Here is an 18242-nt window from a genome sequence, read left to right as displayed (position 1 = left end):
CACTTGGGAAAGGATAAAACTTATCAATGTGCACAAAAATTGTTTTCAGGCAGAAAACCTCTAAATTGGTTAAACATAGAGCCTCTCTAGCTCACTTCCAATAAGAACCAACTTTATTTAACCCAGGAAATTTAGTATTAGTAAAATCTCTCATCTCTCCTTCCCTAAGCCAAGCTGGGAAGAGCCCTACGCTGTTCTTTCAACCCCCTCGGCAGTAAAAGTTACAAAAATCAACTCCTGAATACATCACACTCAAGTCAAAGTCTGAAAAACTGAGGGAGCAACCCCTGACAGCCCAGAAAAACGGCCAGAATATCAATGTGAAGAAATAGAAGATCTTAAGCTAAAAAAAACCATAAAAAATAAGTAACTAAGTGAGGACTCTCACCTTACTCAGCCCCACTCCCACCTCGCCAGATACTTTTCATTGTTTCTAACCTTTCCTTGCGAAGTTCACTGCCAAATGTTAAAACTTCATTTTCATGCATATTTGCAGGGAGATTTAATTGTACATGGGATTGCCTTTATAACTTCGTAAGTCCCCAAAGGGAAATGTTAGATCTTGGCAAGTAAAGTTTTCAATGGAAATTATTTATTATGCCCCTCTTGTGGAAAACTGTTATAGTCACATTACTATTTGCAATAAAGCTATACTGAAACCCCAGTAGCACACTGTAGCACCCACAATGCGGAATTCTTGTTGTAGAATTCTAATTGCTAAAATATTTTGCCTAATAATTATCATCATCAGAATTAATAGCTGGAGAAAATATTTAGTCAAGGTTGTTTTGCTTATAACAAGAGTAACAGGAATAAGAAGGAAGCATAAAAGTTTTACTATCATTAAGTTTAATAGGACTTTTTACTAAAGGTCGGTAATATAATGCACTCTAAGCTATTAAAAGGTTATAGAGAAGAAATATACATAAGGAAGAATCTCATATAATAAATACTTGTCCAAAAAGGAAATGATTTGTTGTTTAAAGGATGGATGTTTAGGACAAGTCAAAATGTTTAAGTATTTTATAAAATGGTCTGTAAAAGTCATAAAAAACTTTAATTACTAAAGGAAAAGAATTGTTAAAATTAATGGCATTTTAGCCACCCAATAGCATATTTCTCCCAATCATATTGCAAGTTATAAAAGAGCCTAAAGCTAAAGTTATTCTCTAATGGTAAGTCAAGGGGGAAAGGTATGCTTTTCTCAAGGAAAACGTTACTTTTATATTAAGGTTTCTAGTAACATACAGCGACATCTAGTGAAGGTAAACTGGTATTGCAATCCATTGGTGTAACTAACAGGTGTCAAACTCTACAATCAGTTATGGTCTATAGGACCCCTACTAATGGTGGTAATCTGAATACTCATATTCTAGCCCAATATTTTAAACCTTCTTGTAAAATTTATCTCTTTTTGCCTAGGAGCAATCAAACAACAAATGGCGCTGCAAGCAAATCCACACATAAACATGCCATTCTTCAGAGAACACTTAAATCAACCTCAGAAGACCCCACTGCTCTTCGCCCACACGATGCGCTTTTTCAGCAGGAAGTATCCAGAAAGCACCATCATCCAACACCCCCTAACAGCAGTTAGGTTTGCTTCTCTTGAGGTGGGGAATAATACAGGAGTTGTGAATAAATAATTTTTAGGCAGCTAGAAAGGGTAGAGGTTCTTAGTGGAAATTTTCCTGTAAAAAGAAGCAACGCCCTGAAACATTTCTTCTCTAACAGAAAAGGAGGCTTGAAGGCCCAGGCTGGCAGGCTTTGACATGCAAATGCCGGCGATTAAAAAATGGGTCCACTCAATATGGCAATTCCTGCCTTCTTCTCCTTGTCACCAGGTATCACAAGTGTCATGGCCATCTCCAGATAATACCATGTGTTCAAAACATCATGGTGACCCATATTTGCATATTAAAGGGCTCACGTGGGAGGGCCAGGTTTTTGTGGGCTATGTGAATGACACACCTGGTCAAACCAATCCCCTGCGCCCTGTGCAAATCAGACAGTGCCTCCTCCAGCATCCCAATATAAGCAACCACTCTTCTGCCACACACAGGATTTCTCATTGTTAGAATCCTCCCTCCCTCTCTCTCTGTATAGGGGAGCTGTTTTCTTCTTCCTTCCTTCTTTCTTGCCTAACAAACTCTCCGCTCCTTAAAACCACGCCACATGTGTCTGTGTCATTTTATCTAAATCAGTGTGAGCCCAAGGACCCTGGTGTTCCTGCAGTCATCAGAGCTGTATCAGCAGCATTATTCACAAAAGGAATATGTGGAAACCCATACGTCCATTAGCAGATGAATTGAGAAACAAAATGTGACATATACATATAATGGACGATTATTCAACTTTAAAAATTTATAAAATTTTGATACATGCTACAACATGGATGAGTCTTTTAAGACATTATGTCAATGAAATAAGCCAATCAAAAACATATGAATACTGTATGATTCCACTCCTGTGAAGTATCTAAAGTAGTCAAAATCATAGAAATAGATAGTAGAAAGGTAGTTGCCAAGAGCTGGGGGGAAAGGGTGAAGGGAATTCATGTTTAATGGGGATAGTATCCGTTTCAAAAGGAAAGAGATCTAGAAATCTGTTTCGCAACAGTATGTATATACTTAACACTATTGAACTATACATTTTAAAATGGTTATGATGGTAAACTTAATGTTATGTGCTTTTCCCCAATAAAAAGAAAAATAGAGTTCTAATGAGCAAAATGAAGATTCAATCCCCAGTTTCTCTGATTCCCAAATCATGCACTTATAAGCACTACCATTTAATATATTATTAAACACAATGAACCTGTACTCCCTCACTATACTCATATTCTAGCCCAATATTTTAAACCTTCTTATGAACTGTATCCCTTTTCACCTAGAAGCAATCAAACAAATGGTGCTGCAAGCAAATCCAAACATAAACATGCCATTTGGAAAACAACCAGAGGAATGGGCAATTTCCTACTAGTGACCATTTCTAGAAAGGTCACTAGGGGAACTTGCCCTGCAAGCCCCCGACTAGACTGCACCTAGACCTAAGTTAGTCCTCATAGTTGCCACAAGTCACCTCACAGCAATGTGCATTTTGTTTTAATAAAGTAGCTGATACCTCCTAAGTGTATTCCTATGCTTTTGAAATCTTAATTTGAGGAACTTTCTCTTTGGGGAAAAAAAATGTTTAAAAAAGAAATCCCACAAAATGTTTAAGATAGTATATTAGTCTGTTCTCACACTGCTAATAAAGACATACCTGACACTGGGTAATTTATAAAGGAAAGAGGTTTACTTGACTCACAGTTTCACATGGCTGAGGAGGCCTCACAATCGTGGCAGAAGGTGAAGGAGGAGCAGCCATGTCTTACATGGCGGCAGGCAAGAGAACATGTGCGGGGGAACTGCCCTTTATAAAACCATCAGATCTCATGAGACTTACTCACCATCACAAGAACAGCACAGGAAAGACCTATCCCCATGATTCAATTACCTCCTACTGGGTCCTACCCTCCAAATGTAAGAATAATGAGAACTACAATTCAAGATGAGATATGGGTGGGGACACAGCCAAACCATATCAACGTCCTTCTTCACATGGCAGAATCAAGGAGAAGAATGAGTGCCCAGCAAAGAGGGGAGCACCTTATAAAACCATCAGATCTCATGAGAACTAACTCACTATCATGAGAACAGGATTGGGGAAACTGCCCCAATGATTCAATTATCTCTACCCGGTCCCTCCCATGACACATGAGGATTATGGGAACTACAATTCAAAATGAGATTTGGGTGTGGACATAGCAAAACCATATCTGATAGCTATTTCAATAAAAGGCCACCAAGTTAAACTAAAAGGGTCTAAGATTGGTAAAAATGCAAAAAGTCTCTGGGTTCCCAGTCTAAGAAATAAATTGTTATGTTTTATGCCACTATATTTTGGAGTGGTTTGCTACGCAACAATAGAAATACTTTAAAGTCTAAAAATCTACTTTGTCTGATATTAATTCAGCTAAACCAGTTTTTTAAATTTGTTTATATTTTTCCATTATTTTACTTTTGTTACTTATGTACGATATTTTACATATGTCATTTGTAAGCAGAATGTGTGTGTGTTTATGTGTGTGTGTGTTGTACGATAATCTTTGTCTTTGCTTTTAATTAATCTTCATCTTTGGTTTTTAATTGCAGTACTTAATCCCCCTACATATAATTACTTAGGTATTTCAGTTTAAACCTTTTGTCTTAACATTAGCTTTCAAATTTGTTCCAGATTTATGAAACAAATCCTAAATATGTGTTTTTCTTTCTCTTAATTGCCTTCTTTTTGTTGATTATGCTTAAAATTCTGCTTTCCTCCCTCTGATTTTGTAATTTGATAGAAATATTATTTCAGGGTATGCATTTGCTTTGTACTGGGTCAACTTAGCTATGCTAACGTACCCTCGACTCAATTCTAATGAGCCATGAACTTCAAGTTCTGTTATTCCTGTCAACATTTAGCTCAGCAACCCTGACTCATATTCACCCTTTCTGGAATCAACAGATTCTTTGAGGGGAAAAATATTGTATTTTATTTTAATTTTTTTATTTTTAGCTATTATGGGTACATAATAGTTATACATACTTATGGGGTACATGTGATATTTTGATACAGGCATACAATGTGTCATGATCAAATCAGGGTAACTGGGCTATCCATTACCTCAAACATTCATTAATATCACTTCTTTGTGTTAGGAACATTCCAATTCCACTCTTTAAGTTGTTTTAAAATATACAATAAGTTATTGTTAATGACAGTCACCCTACTGTTCTGCCAATCATAAACTATATTTTTAAAAAATTAATATTAGCCATACGTGTATTTTTTGTTTTGCTAACCATTGTTCATGGTGTTTTATTTCCTTATGGATTGTGAGCCCATATATGTATGGCTGATATTAATCTGTAGGAGTCCTGAGGTATTCTGCCTGAAGTGGCATTCCTCCAGATATAAATACTATTTGCTTCCCTCATGCACCCTTGGCTTTTACCAATCTGGGACAAATGTAGCCTCATGGATTAGAATCCTAACCACATAGGCAATAAATATTCGGAGCCTAAATCTATAAGAGATCCAAAGTATAGCCATGAATTCTCAATATGAGTATTTTGTTCATTTGTTTTTCTCGTTGTTTCATTTACCTAGAACTGAGAAGAAAACAGGTGATAATATGTTTTCTCCTTTTGCTTTAAAGAAGTGGCATATTTGTTTTATAGACCATCCTTCCAATTAGACTGAGGCAGTTAAATATTATTATTGTATATGAGGGTTGAGGGCTTAAGGGAGTTGCAATCTATCCTTTCACTGAGGATGTAGGTTTTTTGAAAAATCAACAATAGTCAACAAGCTTTAGAAATTAAGATGCTTCACTTTGCAAAAGTGAGTAGATGCTATATACAAAATAACAAAAACTTGATTTACAATCTATAAGAATGTGTTCATTGCAAACGCAAAATAGCATGGTTGGTAATTTTCATTGCCTCACTGAAATCAAGTTAAAGAGACATATTAGTTTTAAAACAATGATGCATAAAGTAAGACTTACCAGATTTTTGTCCACAACAATATGCATTTCAATATATCGAGGGAATAACTTAACAAAGTCAGTTTTCTGAAAAACACATAACATGAGTCATGAGGAATTTACAAAAATTTACCTTCTACTGAAATTATATTGAGAGATAAACTGAAAGATATATTGCTCCTGATTACATAATGAGGCTATTTTCAAGTACAAAATTTAGGTACTATTCAGAAGATTCCAGTTCAATGTGCCCTGGGTAGTAAGACTTTTCTATTAGACTTCTCAAGATACGTAAGAACTCAGGTATCTTTTACTTTTATAATAATTGAAACTGAAATTTTCAGTTTATAACATAAAGCTTTGGTTTTTCTCAGCCTTTTGATAATTTTTCATACTAATCTTTCATGCAAGCAGATTTTCTGCTACCAATTACTAGGAAGTTACTTTTGGCAAACAATGTAGTCTAGAAAAATATTAAAATTTACAACCAATGGCAATTTGCTAGAGCCAGACATGTTATTTAAGGCAGTCTATGGGTCTTGGTAGAGAAAAAAATTCATCGCTTTGCTTTACATGTACTTTCTGTAAGTCACTCATCCATTTTTGAACTGTCAACTGGGAAATCCAGGTTGTATAATATTCTCTCCTAAATTATCTGAGTAATTAAAGAAAAGGAATATTTTACATTAATTATCTAAATTCTCACATATGAAAATTAATGTTCCAGTTTCTTTTATACTATACTCATATCTTCATATTTCTAAGATTAAGTTTTTGCTAAGCTTTCATCTAATGGCAAGCATAATGACAAACATAAGTTTACTCTCTCGCCATTGTAAAAGTCACGTAGAGCCCTCATGAAAAAGTAAAATACTTTTAAGATTTATAAGCCACCAAATCTTGGCTCTGAAAGTATTTTTCATTACACAAAATTATACTAAATTAAAATAAAAGAGCCAATACTTACTTCTGAACTTTTTCTGACTTGATACTCTGAATTAAACCAAGAATAAGTGTCATTTTCTTCTAAGAGAATATTAGTGTCAGCAAATTTTTCTTCATAAATCTTGTGTATAAATCCTGATACAGCCTCCATTGGTTCAATTCCATATGAGATGTTTTTCAGCTGCATTGTTCCCCTGAGTGTTAAGACAATCGAAACAAGTCTGAAATGATTCTACCAAAACCATAATATTATAGTGAGAAATCTGGGCCACAGTTTTTAAGATTTAAAGTTTTTAAGTTTTAAGACCTTAGGTTTTTTTACTTTTATCTCTTTATCTTTTGGGGTCTTTCTTACACCAGAACTGGACCACTATATCACAGGAGACATGTTACCTTACATTACAAATCTGTGATTATCTTCAAGAAAGCATGGTAGTGGCATGGATCTGTGCACTTAAACAGGTTGAAACCCCTTTCTGTTGTGTAGATTTTCTAACCAGCCTGTAGAATCTCTAGGCAGTCTCTTCTTTAGTCTTTGATTCCTTCTCTTTGATACACTTAACTCTCCTCTGACACTTGATACCCTAAATCATTTGTTTGTGTGGGCTGAATTGAAGGCACAATAGGCCTAATAATTACTGACTGCAGAGCCAGTGTCCATTAGTCCCATGCATTCCACAGTTGTCAATTATTCTAGGACATTAAGAAATTGGACAAGAACAGAATTTGAGAAAACTAAAAAAGTATGAGGAGACCAATCAATCTCCCTACACTTAAGCTTTCCTAAAGCCTAAAGCAGCAGATCCTGTCAGTATCAACAAGTAGCCTCTCATCAGGAACAGATACTGCTGGAATATCAATCCTATTTTATTAGTAATTTTGGTTCAGTCCTTAAGGAATTGAAATGACAAAGGTGATTATAGAATTAGAACAGATACATGGAGAATTAATTCATAGGCTACCAGGATATAATATTGGCAAATTGAGTATCTTTAAGTAGTCTAGAACCTGAGTCCTGAACACACGCTGAGGGTCACAAGAGAATTTGGAATACCCGCAACATATCCATTATAATTGCAATCCATCTAAGAAAAAAAAAAGAAAAATTAATGGATAACTTATTTTTTAAATATATACCCCAAATATATTATTTATATTTATTTATATTTATTACTTTAGATTTTTTTTATTTTTTACTTTAGCTACATTTACTATTTATTACGTTAGCTACATTTCTACTTTAATATGATTGGCAATTACCTAATAAATTTGTGCCAGGTAGAAATAAGCACCAGCCTAAGTTACTCAATTTCAGCGAATATGTAAAATAACATTCTAGTTATTATAGAATATTTGTCTTTTTAAAGAAATCTAGAATTACAAATACGTAACAAAAAAATAACCTAATTCTTACCTGAACTAGCAGAGGTTTGGAATGACGGATGTCATTTTTGTCATAAAAATGAATAAAAGAAGCTGAAGATAAAATTGATCTAGGCAAAAATAATAAAAAACATGCTCAAGTTGTGAAACAGAAAAGGTAGAAAAAATATTCATACAAATTTTCTTTTTACTGAAAAATTTAAAGTAGTGTTAATCGACTTGTTTTATCCTATTGTCCATGTATTTCTAGCACTTAAACTGAATTAGGTGCTTGGTGAGACATTTTAACTAGAATGACATACCATACAAAAATGCAGATAAATGAGCAACTCAAATTGCTAGAGACATGAAGAGGAAATAGTATAGGTCCCAATTTCCAGCATAGAACTTTCTAATCTTTGTCTATTTCACTCATTGATTTTAGATTTTATACTCAAGTTTCAAAATTAAAGTGTAAAGTTAGGACAGTGATACAGTTTGGCTCTGTGTCCCCACCCAAATCTCATCTTGTAGCTCCCATAATTCCTACATTTGTGGGAGGGACCCAGTAGGAGATAATTCAATCATGGGAGCAAGTCTTTCCCATGCTGTTCTCGTGATAGTGAATGGGTCTCATGAGATCTGATGGTTTTTAAAACGGGAGTTTCTCTGCAAAAGCTCTCTCTTTGCCTGCTGCCACCCATGTAAGATGTGACTTGCTCCTCCTTGCCTTCCACCATGATTGTGAGGCCTCCCCAGCCAAGTAGAACTGTAAGTCCAATAAACCTCTTTTTTTTTGTAAATTGCCCAGTCTTGGGTATGTCTGTATCAGCAGTGTGAAAATGGACTAATATAAACAGAAAACTTAGACAGAGTTACTTGGTCTCACTACAAATTCATATTTGCTAAACTTTGCTAAGTGCCAAGTTCTTCTCAATAACTCTGGTCAGAATTTTATTTCCCTCAGTAACTATTCAAAAACTTGACACTACTCCTGTCAATCATCCCACGAAACCCCCATGTTCCCTCCCTCTCAGATCACCTGTTCCCATCTGCACTCCTTACCTTTATTGCCAGAAGGTTACTTCTTTCATTCAGAACAAGCCCTTACACTGGTGCTGTAGATACCATCCTGTGCCATATACAGAGGACACTACTTTTTCTCTCCTATAATTTTGAACTCTTGTGCTCTACTGATTTTTATCATAATGCTATTTAAAATGATACTAATAAGTCATTATCATCCTAAAGAACCCTTTCTTGACCCCATGTTCTCCTGTGGCTATTCCTTATGTACATTTTTTTCCATTCTTAATACATTTCATCAAAAAAATTGTCTACACACAATTCCTTCAGTTTCTCAATTCTTATTATCTGTGAAACATCCCTGGAAAAGATCCACAAATATTAGAATGTCAAATCCAAAAGGCATTTAAAAAAATCATTTTACATTGGACTTCTAGCTTCTTTTTGAAAACTGTGGCCACTCAGTCCACTCAATTTACATAACACTTCATTCTTCTGCTATTCTTCCTACCTCCCTGGTCCCTCCAGCTTTATCTTCCATGTTGGCTGCTGTTTTTGTTCAACCTATCCCAGGAAACATCGCTGTTTCCCAGGGTTCACTCTTTAACCACGATCTATTTATAAGCACCCTCCGTAACAGCACTCATTAAAAAAAACACAAGAAAGTAGAGCACAAGCTACTACTTTCTGCTCAATCTATATACCTACAGCTAAATCTATTTTCCAATATTCTTATTGAATATTTTCAGAGATTCAAATTGCTAGCCACATATGGCCAAGAATGGCTTTGAATGCGGCCCAAAGCAAATTTGTAAACTTTCTTAAAACATTATGAGATTTTAAAATATTTTTTTTAGCTCATCAGCTATCATAAGTGTATTTTACATGTGGCCCAAGACAATTTTCCCTGTGTGGCTCATGGGAGCCAAAAAGACTGGACACGCCTGATCTACAGGAAAAAACACACTTGGGTATCTCACATGTGCTAAAAAACCGAAATCACCACTTCCTCACACAAATATATCCCTTGTTCATGTTCCTCAGTTAATTATACTATAGCCTATTCATTTTCTTGAGCGACAACTAAATTATCTGAAATTCCTCACTGTTTACCAATCATTCCACCAAATCTGTATTGAGGTCCACCGAATTTTTCTTTCAAGTGCTATCACTGGTGCCATCGTTCAAACCACCACCATTACTCACCTAAACTGTATAGTCATATAATTAGTCACCTTAACTCTAACTTTGTCCCCTCAAAAAAAGCCTACGAGACTCAATGTGGCTAAGTAAGTACATTCTTAAAACCATTTTTGGCTCCCAATATCTGACCATGCATTCTGAATCTTCTACAACCTGGCCCCTACCTACCTTTCCAGAATCTTTTACCTCTATTTTTCAGAAAATGGTTGCTTTAGTAATTCACACTGGCTTTGTGCATATCAGAAAAGCCACTGTGTCTCACACCTCTATGCTTTACACATAATTTCTTCTCTAAATAGAATGTTGGCTGAGTGTGGTGGTTCACGCCTGTAATCCCAGCACTTTGAGAGGCCAAGGAGGGAGGAATGCTTGAGGTCAGGAGTTCAAGGCCAGCCTGGGCAACATGTTGAAACCCCATCTCTACTAAAAATACAAAAAATTAGCCAGGCATGGTGGTGCACACCTGTAGTCCCAGGTATTTGGGAGACTGAGGCACGAGAATCACTGGATCCCAGGAGGTAGAGGTTGCAGTGAGCCGAGATCACTCCACTGCACTCTAGCCTGGGCAACAGAGCAAGACTCTGTCTCAGAAAAAAAAAAAAAGTGTTCCCCTGTCTTGCCCCTCTTCTTTACATAGCTCTGTCTCTTCCCTTAAGATACAAGTAATCTCTTTCCTCTTCCCTAAAAGCCTCCCCTGACTTCCCAGGAATACTGTTTACACATTTATCATATTACCATATTATAATAAAATTATTTGCTTTCTATTAATGTGTCTGAATCTATCATTCTGTATTATAATTCTTTAACAGTGTAATATGTTTTATTCTCTTTTGCATGCCTAGGTTTTTACTCAATACCCAGTATAGAGTAGGTATCAATATATTTGAATCAAAATGATTCACTCTACTTATACATACTTTTAGAAATTAAGAAGCCAAAGATTAAATTTTGAAAGGACAAAATAATTACTCACTGCTTTTTGAGATGGACAAAATATGGCTTTCCTTCTATTGTAATCATGTAAACAACCTATAACAAAATTATTAGAAAAATTCAATAATAACACATGCCAAATAGTGTATCTTCTCCAAATTAGGGTTTAAAATATTGACAAAATTAATAACAACCTGTAACCATTATATTGGCTTTCCTTCCCACATAGATACTTGGAGCTTCAGAATTCTGCATTGAGAACTAGGTAGTAAAGCACTCACTTGCCTGCTATTCACTATTACTCACACCTCTGAGGGAGAAGCTTACCCGATGATTATTATCTTTCAGTTCAGACAGACCCCACCATCAAGGATGTCCACCTCAATTGTGAGGACGCATTGGTTGTTTACCTAGAGCTCTCCTGGAAGGTAAATTGTCCTGCTCATTGAAAGAGACCCTCCCAAAAGATAGAAGTACAAGAAATGTAATATACTTCCAGCAATATAACATCAAAAGCCATTGCATTTTACTCATCTGTGTGAGCAATCAAACTCCTCTGGAATAGAATGTAGGAGAGAATACAGGGAGACTAAAGACATGTCTAGAGAACAACATAGAAGACAACAGAAAATGCAGCAGTCATTAAATTATGTATTTGGTTAATTTTAGACATTTATTTTAGCAAGAGAAATAGCATTTAACAGTTTTCAATTCCTCAACTTTATACTGAAGCATAACAAGGTACTTTGTATCAGGTAAATGTTCTGTGAGGAATTAGTTGAATGGCATTGTGAAAAGAAGTATAAGTGGAATTTGGAGGGGACCTTTAAAATTGTGCCCTCTAAAATCCTTTGATATTAAACAAATAAGATGAAAATTAAAGGAGAATATGAAAGCACCAATAACGTTTAAAATCCACATATCTTACAAAGATAACACAAAAAAACTAAAATAAACCAAAAATGTACAAAACCAACCAACAGGAGGAAAAAACTCTCAAAAGATACATTATCTAGAGCCTCCACATCTTTTCATATACAATGTCCAACTGATATAAGCCAAACTGTAACCCCCCAAAAAATTCGTTAGATGAAGTACTAATTCCCAGCACCTCAAAATGTGACCATATTTGGAGATAGGGTCTAAATGGCTGATGTCATTCTTAGCTGTGAGAACCCTGAAGTTTTCCTATTAAATCAGAAAGAAGGCAAAGGACTTCCCCTGTCTCCAGTACTTTTTAATATCATACTGAAAGTCCTAGCTAATGCAATAAAGCGAAAAAAAAAAAAGTAAATAAAATGGATTCAGATTGGCTAGAAATAAATGTGTGTCCTTGTTCACAGATTACATGATTGTCTATAGAGAAAATCTGAAAGAATCACCCAAAAGAAACCCCGAACAAATAAACAATTGTGGCAAGGTTGCAGCATGCAAAGTTAATATTAAAAACTCATTTTCTTTCCTTTATACCAACAATGAACAGGTAATAAATTAAGTGAAACACACAATGTCGTTTACATTTCACCCTGAAAAATGAAATGCTTAGGTATAAATATAGCAAAATATGTATTTATGAGAAAAACTACAAAACTAATGCAAAAACTCAAAAAGAACTAACTAAATGGAGGGATATTCCACGTTTATAGATAAAAAGACTCAATATTGTCAAGATATCAGTTCTTTCCAATGTCACCCACAGATCACTGTAAACCCAATGAAATTATCAGCAAGCTATTTTATAGATACCAACAAACTGATTTTCAACTTTATATGTAGAGCCAGAAGACCCAAAATAGCCAATATAATATTGAAGGTGAAGAACAAAGTTGGAGAATTGACACTTACCAACTTCAAGACTTACTATAAAGCCAGGCATAGTGGCTTACGCCTATAATCCCAGCACTTTGGGAGGCTAAGGCAGGTGGATCACCTGAGGTCAGGAGTTCAAGACTAGCCAGGCCAGCATGGGGAAACCCTGCCTCTACTAAAAACACAAATATTAGCTGGGCATGATGGCAGATGCCTGTAGTCTCAGCTACTGAGGAAGCTGAGCCAGGAGACCAAGAGAATCACTTGAACCTGGGAAGCAGAGGTTGCAGTAAACCAAGATCGTGTCACTGCACTCCAGCCTAGGCAAAAGAACGAGACCTTGTCTCAAAAAAAAAAAAAAAAAAAAAAAAATACAGAAGATTTAGTATAAATGTACAGCCCTCAAAACAGGGTGCTGTTTGCAAAATCATAGACAAATAGTTCAAAGAAATAGAGATCCCAGAAATAGATCCACATAAATATGGTCAATGGATCTTTGACAAAGAAGTCGAGGCAAAACAATATTTTTAAAAGAGAGTCTTTTCAAAAATATGTACTAGAACAATAGTATTGCCACATTAAAAAAAAAAATCTAGACACAGACTTTAAATCCCTCACAAAAATTAACTCAAAATGGACCACACATCTAAATGTAAAATGCGAAAACTGTAAAACTACTGGAAATATTCACTAGAAAAAAAAGAATAAAATACATTGTGTGTAACCACTGTAGAAATTATGTTACGATCTAAATGAAACAGAGTATAACTGCAAGCAGTGTTACAAGCAAATTCTACACAACAGGGAACTGTTAAGGGAAGTCAAATCATCAGGAAGCTGTAAGTTAAGAAGGAGGTATGTAATTTAGATGCTTATAGTTTATATTAGGTGAACAACAAATAATTTTAGTATAAGTAAGCCTCATGTAATATTTCTCTTTTATCTTTATGTGCACATGCATTTAAATGGGTATTCTATATTTTTATTTACTAAATCTTATAACTGTGTGCCCTTAGGCACTTTTACTTTTGCAGGTCCTACCCCATATGATACCAAACATATTCAAATAAAATCACATCCCACAATAATTATAATTTTGTTGCTAAAATATATTACAATGTACCTTTTTAAATCATTATAGTTAAAAGAAACACACTGAATTTCCATATTATAAATGCCTTTATAAAAATTCTAGAAATTAGACAAGTGAGGAATTCAAAGATTATCAGTGACAAACAATGGAAAGGGAGAGTTGGTATTATTAATCTCAGGAAAAAGGAAACTAAACAAAGATGTAATGTCACCTCTTCTTTCCAGTCAGAAAGGGAAGCTGTCATAGGGCTCATACACCACAGCATAGCTAGTAATTCACTTGGGAGGCAGAGCAGAGGGGTGTTCAAAGCTGCATGATAAGCATGTTGGTAAATAACCCTCAGCTACTAGAAGAAGAAAAGGTAAAGAAAGGGTATATGGGGAAGGGGAAACAATATAAATAGTATATCCTTACGTGAAACAGACAGGAAAGGTTTCTGAAACCGCTAAACGGAAAAAAGATAAATTTGGAGGCCCATAATTACTAAAAACAATAGATTATCTTATACTGGTAGAAACCATGTAAGAAGTATTCTCCTGCCGAACTATTAGAGAAGGAACATTCACTACCATTCAATCTTGGATGTGAAATTGACGTGATCATTAACAGATAAACCTGCTCAGAGATCATCACCATTCAGATCCTCACTGACTTAGTGAAAGCTAAGAGAAATCTCTAGGGGATCAATAGGGCCAGAAGTAGGCTACCAGAAAACTCAGTTATCAAGATAAATAATATCTTAATGCAACCTTTTTAAAAATCAATGCAAAAAAACACCATGATGAAAACAATATCAAAATTTTCAAGACAGGATCTGATCCTATAGTTACATGATTCATTTCACTTGCCTCACCCTAATCCTAGTCCTAGGGGGATCCAAGTTTTCTGCTACCTCCTTAAATTTCAAACTTGGGGGATCCTATACCTAGCATTTTGACCCCGGGGGATCTTATCCCTAAAATCCTTCATCATCAACAGAAACACACACACACACAGTCTCACACATTCGTAAACATCAACATGCTCCCTCTTGTGAACCTGTTCTCAGCTGTCAACTCTGCCTCCAAGAAGTACAATCCTGCCCACATTCAGCACCTTTGGTCTTGACATTAAACACAACTTAACAACATTTCATATTAAAAATATTATTAAAATTACATTATGTTCTGGATCTGTTTTAGCATCCGATGATGAAATCTTCTCTGGAATTGTGGTCTGCAGGAAGGTTTTATGAGGATCTAAAAATAAATATAAACTACGTTATTTTGATACCCGTGATCTTATGTTATTCACTTCTCTGATTCTGCATTTGTTTCTCTACATTAGCGGCTATTTTTAATATAATCTACACATCTCGCCCTTTCCACTGTCTTTCTAGTCATTCTTACCTACAAATTTCTGACCCCTTGTCAAGATCTCAAATTTTTATTCTCATTCTCCCCTGCAAATCCCTGTCTACACAGATACACACACACACACACACACACACACACACACACACACACACAGTTTGGCGCTGGCACAGCTTGACTAAACGTTAAGTACCAAATTCGGTGTTGTAAACAGATGTGGAAATGAGAAAACACAGATGCATCCAGAAAGTGAGATATTTTGCAGGGACGAATATAGATATTGAATACAAGGATGATCTGCACTTTTCAATGGGGCAGGTGGAGGCTAACAGTTGCCAAATCAGTCAATCCTTGATAAATAGCTTTTTTTTACGGTGATGCAATTTTTCGTAGAGTAGCAGAATTTTTGTATGTGGAAAAAACCACAAATTTCATTTTTGTTCATTTTCTGGATCAGGAAGCCATCCCAAAGAAAAAAACTATTTTCTGTCGGAAGCTGCCTCTCTGCCTTTTTGGCCACAGACCTTGAGGCAAGGGGCCAGGAGAAAGCGGGCGAGTGTGGAGCCAGGGTAAAGTCTGAGCTGGACCCGGGCGGTGGAAAGAGTGAACAAGGTCTCCCTCGCAAGCCTGGATTCCTGGACTTACTGAGGTCTGCATGCATCCCACCAAGTCCGGTGAGAAGCACCAGAAGAAGGAACATGGCTCGCTGTCTTGGAGCCCTGGCGATGAACAGCAGTTGAGACGTTGAGACCTGGAGAGGCGCAGCTCGCGCAGGGCTGAGCGCGCGTGAGGCTGCCCAGGGAGGCTACGGAGAGGAAAAGCACATGGAAGAAGCGGGAGGTGATTGGAAGTAGGTAATGCGCTGCTGGCGGGCAGCTGAGCACTCAAGAGAAGTGTCTCAGCATTGATACGCCAGTCAGTTTATTGTTAAAGAAGAAAGGATTCCTAATTGTCAATTCTCAGGTTAGGGTGGTGCCTGGTGAGGCTTTTGCTTATATCTTTTACTTAGACCATCGCTTTTTTAATTAACTTCCAGTTACAGTGAGAAAAGAAACAAATATAAAAATATTCTGGTTACTGACAGCAATCAAGTTTCTTCCCATTACATTTATATACCATGCAAACAGTTTAGCTAGAACTAGGCAAAATGCATGTTTGCAGAAAATGTTGCAAACGCTGTGATTGTAACATTCCAGGGTTGGAGACACCATTATAGGACAGCTATTGAATGCAAAACAGCTCATACAATCCCTGCTCAGACTTCCAACAAATCTTCTCTATTGTCCCAAACTATTACTGCTACATTCTGTATAATCCTGCAATCCCTAGCTTTTATTTCTTTATTCAGACCTTGTAAAATTCTGCCTCTTAGTAGAAGCAGAAACAGTTTGGTTTATTGGGGTCCATAGGCACTCTTTCCTTTGCAAGTCCTAGCACACATCATATTAAATACACTAAAATACAGCCACACCCCCACATTAACTGTAAATTTTCAGTACAAATACTGAAAGCGTGTTTATAAATATGTTTTGAAATTACTTGGATGCAAATCCAAGGGACGTTATCAGCAGAAGAACAATAACATACAATCTTTTAAAAAGAACCAAGAGACCAAGAAATAAAGTCACAAGACATGAAGTTCATAGTAGAATGGATACAATTGCTTAATGAAGCGGAAATTTGGAACATCAGATTGGCAAACTCTGACAGAAAAGAACAAGGAAAGAAAAAAAGTAGGAATGCAAAAATAAAATTAAGCTATATGGAAAATAGAAATAGAACTGTCTGTATCTAGAGAATAGTATTTCCCAAAAAAAAGAGAAAAATCAAAATAGGAGGAAATATTAAAGGAAATAATGGAAAAAGTTTCTGTACATTTAAAAAGTAAGAGAATGACCTTAGATTGAAAGAACCCAGAGATTACAAACTGGGCACTGAAGAGGAAAACATACATACACACACACACACACACCTGAAATTTAAAATGACACCAAAGAGAAAATTCTAGAATTTTCTAAAGGAAAAGAACAGGTTGCCTACCAAGGAACAAGAATCAAATCAACATTCATGGTCATACTGAATACATGAAATCAATGGGTTAATATTATTGAAGTATTAACTGAAAAGAAATCTGAAATATTATTCAAATGTGAGAGCATGAGTTTTAAAATTTTCTTCAATATATAAGTTCAAATAAAATTTGACGTAAAGATACATATCAGAAAGGCATTTCAGAGAACAAATCACATGATAAGGAAAATAGAAAATTATGATAAATGATGTCACAGTAACAGCAATCAAATATCTTTCCAGAGTTTTATATGTGACAGAAAAATACTAAATCAAATAATGAGAACATATATATCTAATAACCTAGAAGCATATTTTTAGACAATATGACTATGATGGGACGAATGGAGAGGGAAAATATCAAAATGATAATGTTCTCAATTTGAAACATTCTAACATGTATTTATGTAACTAAATAGCTTTAAAATATATCAACAAAAATTGATAGGAATATAGGGGAAAGCTGGCAAAAGTATCATCAGGATTGGAGATTGAAACACATCTCTTATAATTATTGATAGATCAAGCAGGCAAAATTTAACAAAAATATATGAGAATTGGATGACTCAAATAAGCATGATCTAGTAAACATTTGTACAATTCTAGATCAACTGTAGAGAATACACATTCTTCCCAGACACCCATGGAATATTTACAAAATGATCACGACCTAGGTTTTATAATATTTCACCAATTTTAAAGAATAAGTATGTAATTAAGTTTATGTGTTTTCAATTATACTGATAATCACTATATATTAAGTGAACCATTTAGTCAATTTAATATTAAGGAATTATTGATATAGTTGGATCGTAATTACCATTAACTTTCCATTTGCCCTGTCCTTTTTTTTCTCTCCTTTCTTGCCTTCTTT

General features: G+C 35.5%; 1 protein-coding gene across 1 annotated transcript in view; it reads right to left on the bottom strand.

The window, feature by feature from the left end:
• LOC112630040 (disintegrin and metalloproteinase domain-containing protein 5) overlaps nt 1-16023 on the bottom strand; it is a 129652-nt gene extending 113629 nt beyond the window's left edge. Inside the window, exons 1-7 of the mRNA XM_025394074.1 lie at nt 15944-16023; nt 15105-15184; nt 11085-11140; nt 7935-8013; nt 7529-7605; nt 6543-6714; nt 5597-5662 (exon numbers count right to left, since the gene is read on the bottom strand). Coding sequence (XP_025249859.1) covers nt 5597-5662; nt 6543-6714; nt 7529-7605; nt 7935-8013; nt 11085-11140; nt 15105-15184; nt 15944-15998 — 585 coding nt within the window. The 5' untranslated portion in view covers nt 15999-16023. The remainder of the gene's footprint in view (nt 1-5596; nt 5663-6542; nt 6715-7528; nt 7606-7934; nt 8014-11084; nt 11141-15104; nt 15185-15943) is intronic.
• Nucleotides 16024-18242: the final 2219 nt, after the last annotated feature.

Source organism: Theropithecus gelada, chromosome 8 (genome assembly GCF_003255815.1).
Source record: "Theropithecus gelada isolate Dixy chromosome 8, Tgel_1.0, whole genome shotgun sequence".
Classification (NCBI taxonomy): Eukaryota; Metazoa; Chordata; class Mammalia; order Primates; family Cercopithecidae; genus Theropithecus; species Theropithecus gelada.
Note: the sequence above shows the minus strand (reverse complement) of the source record. Positions and strands in the feature narration are given on the sequence as shown.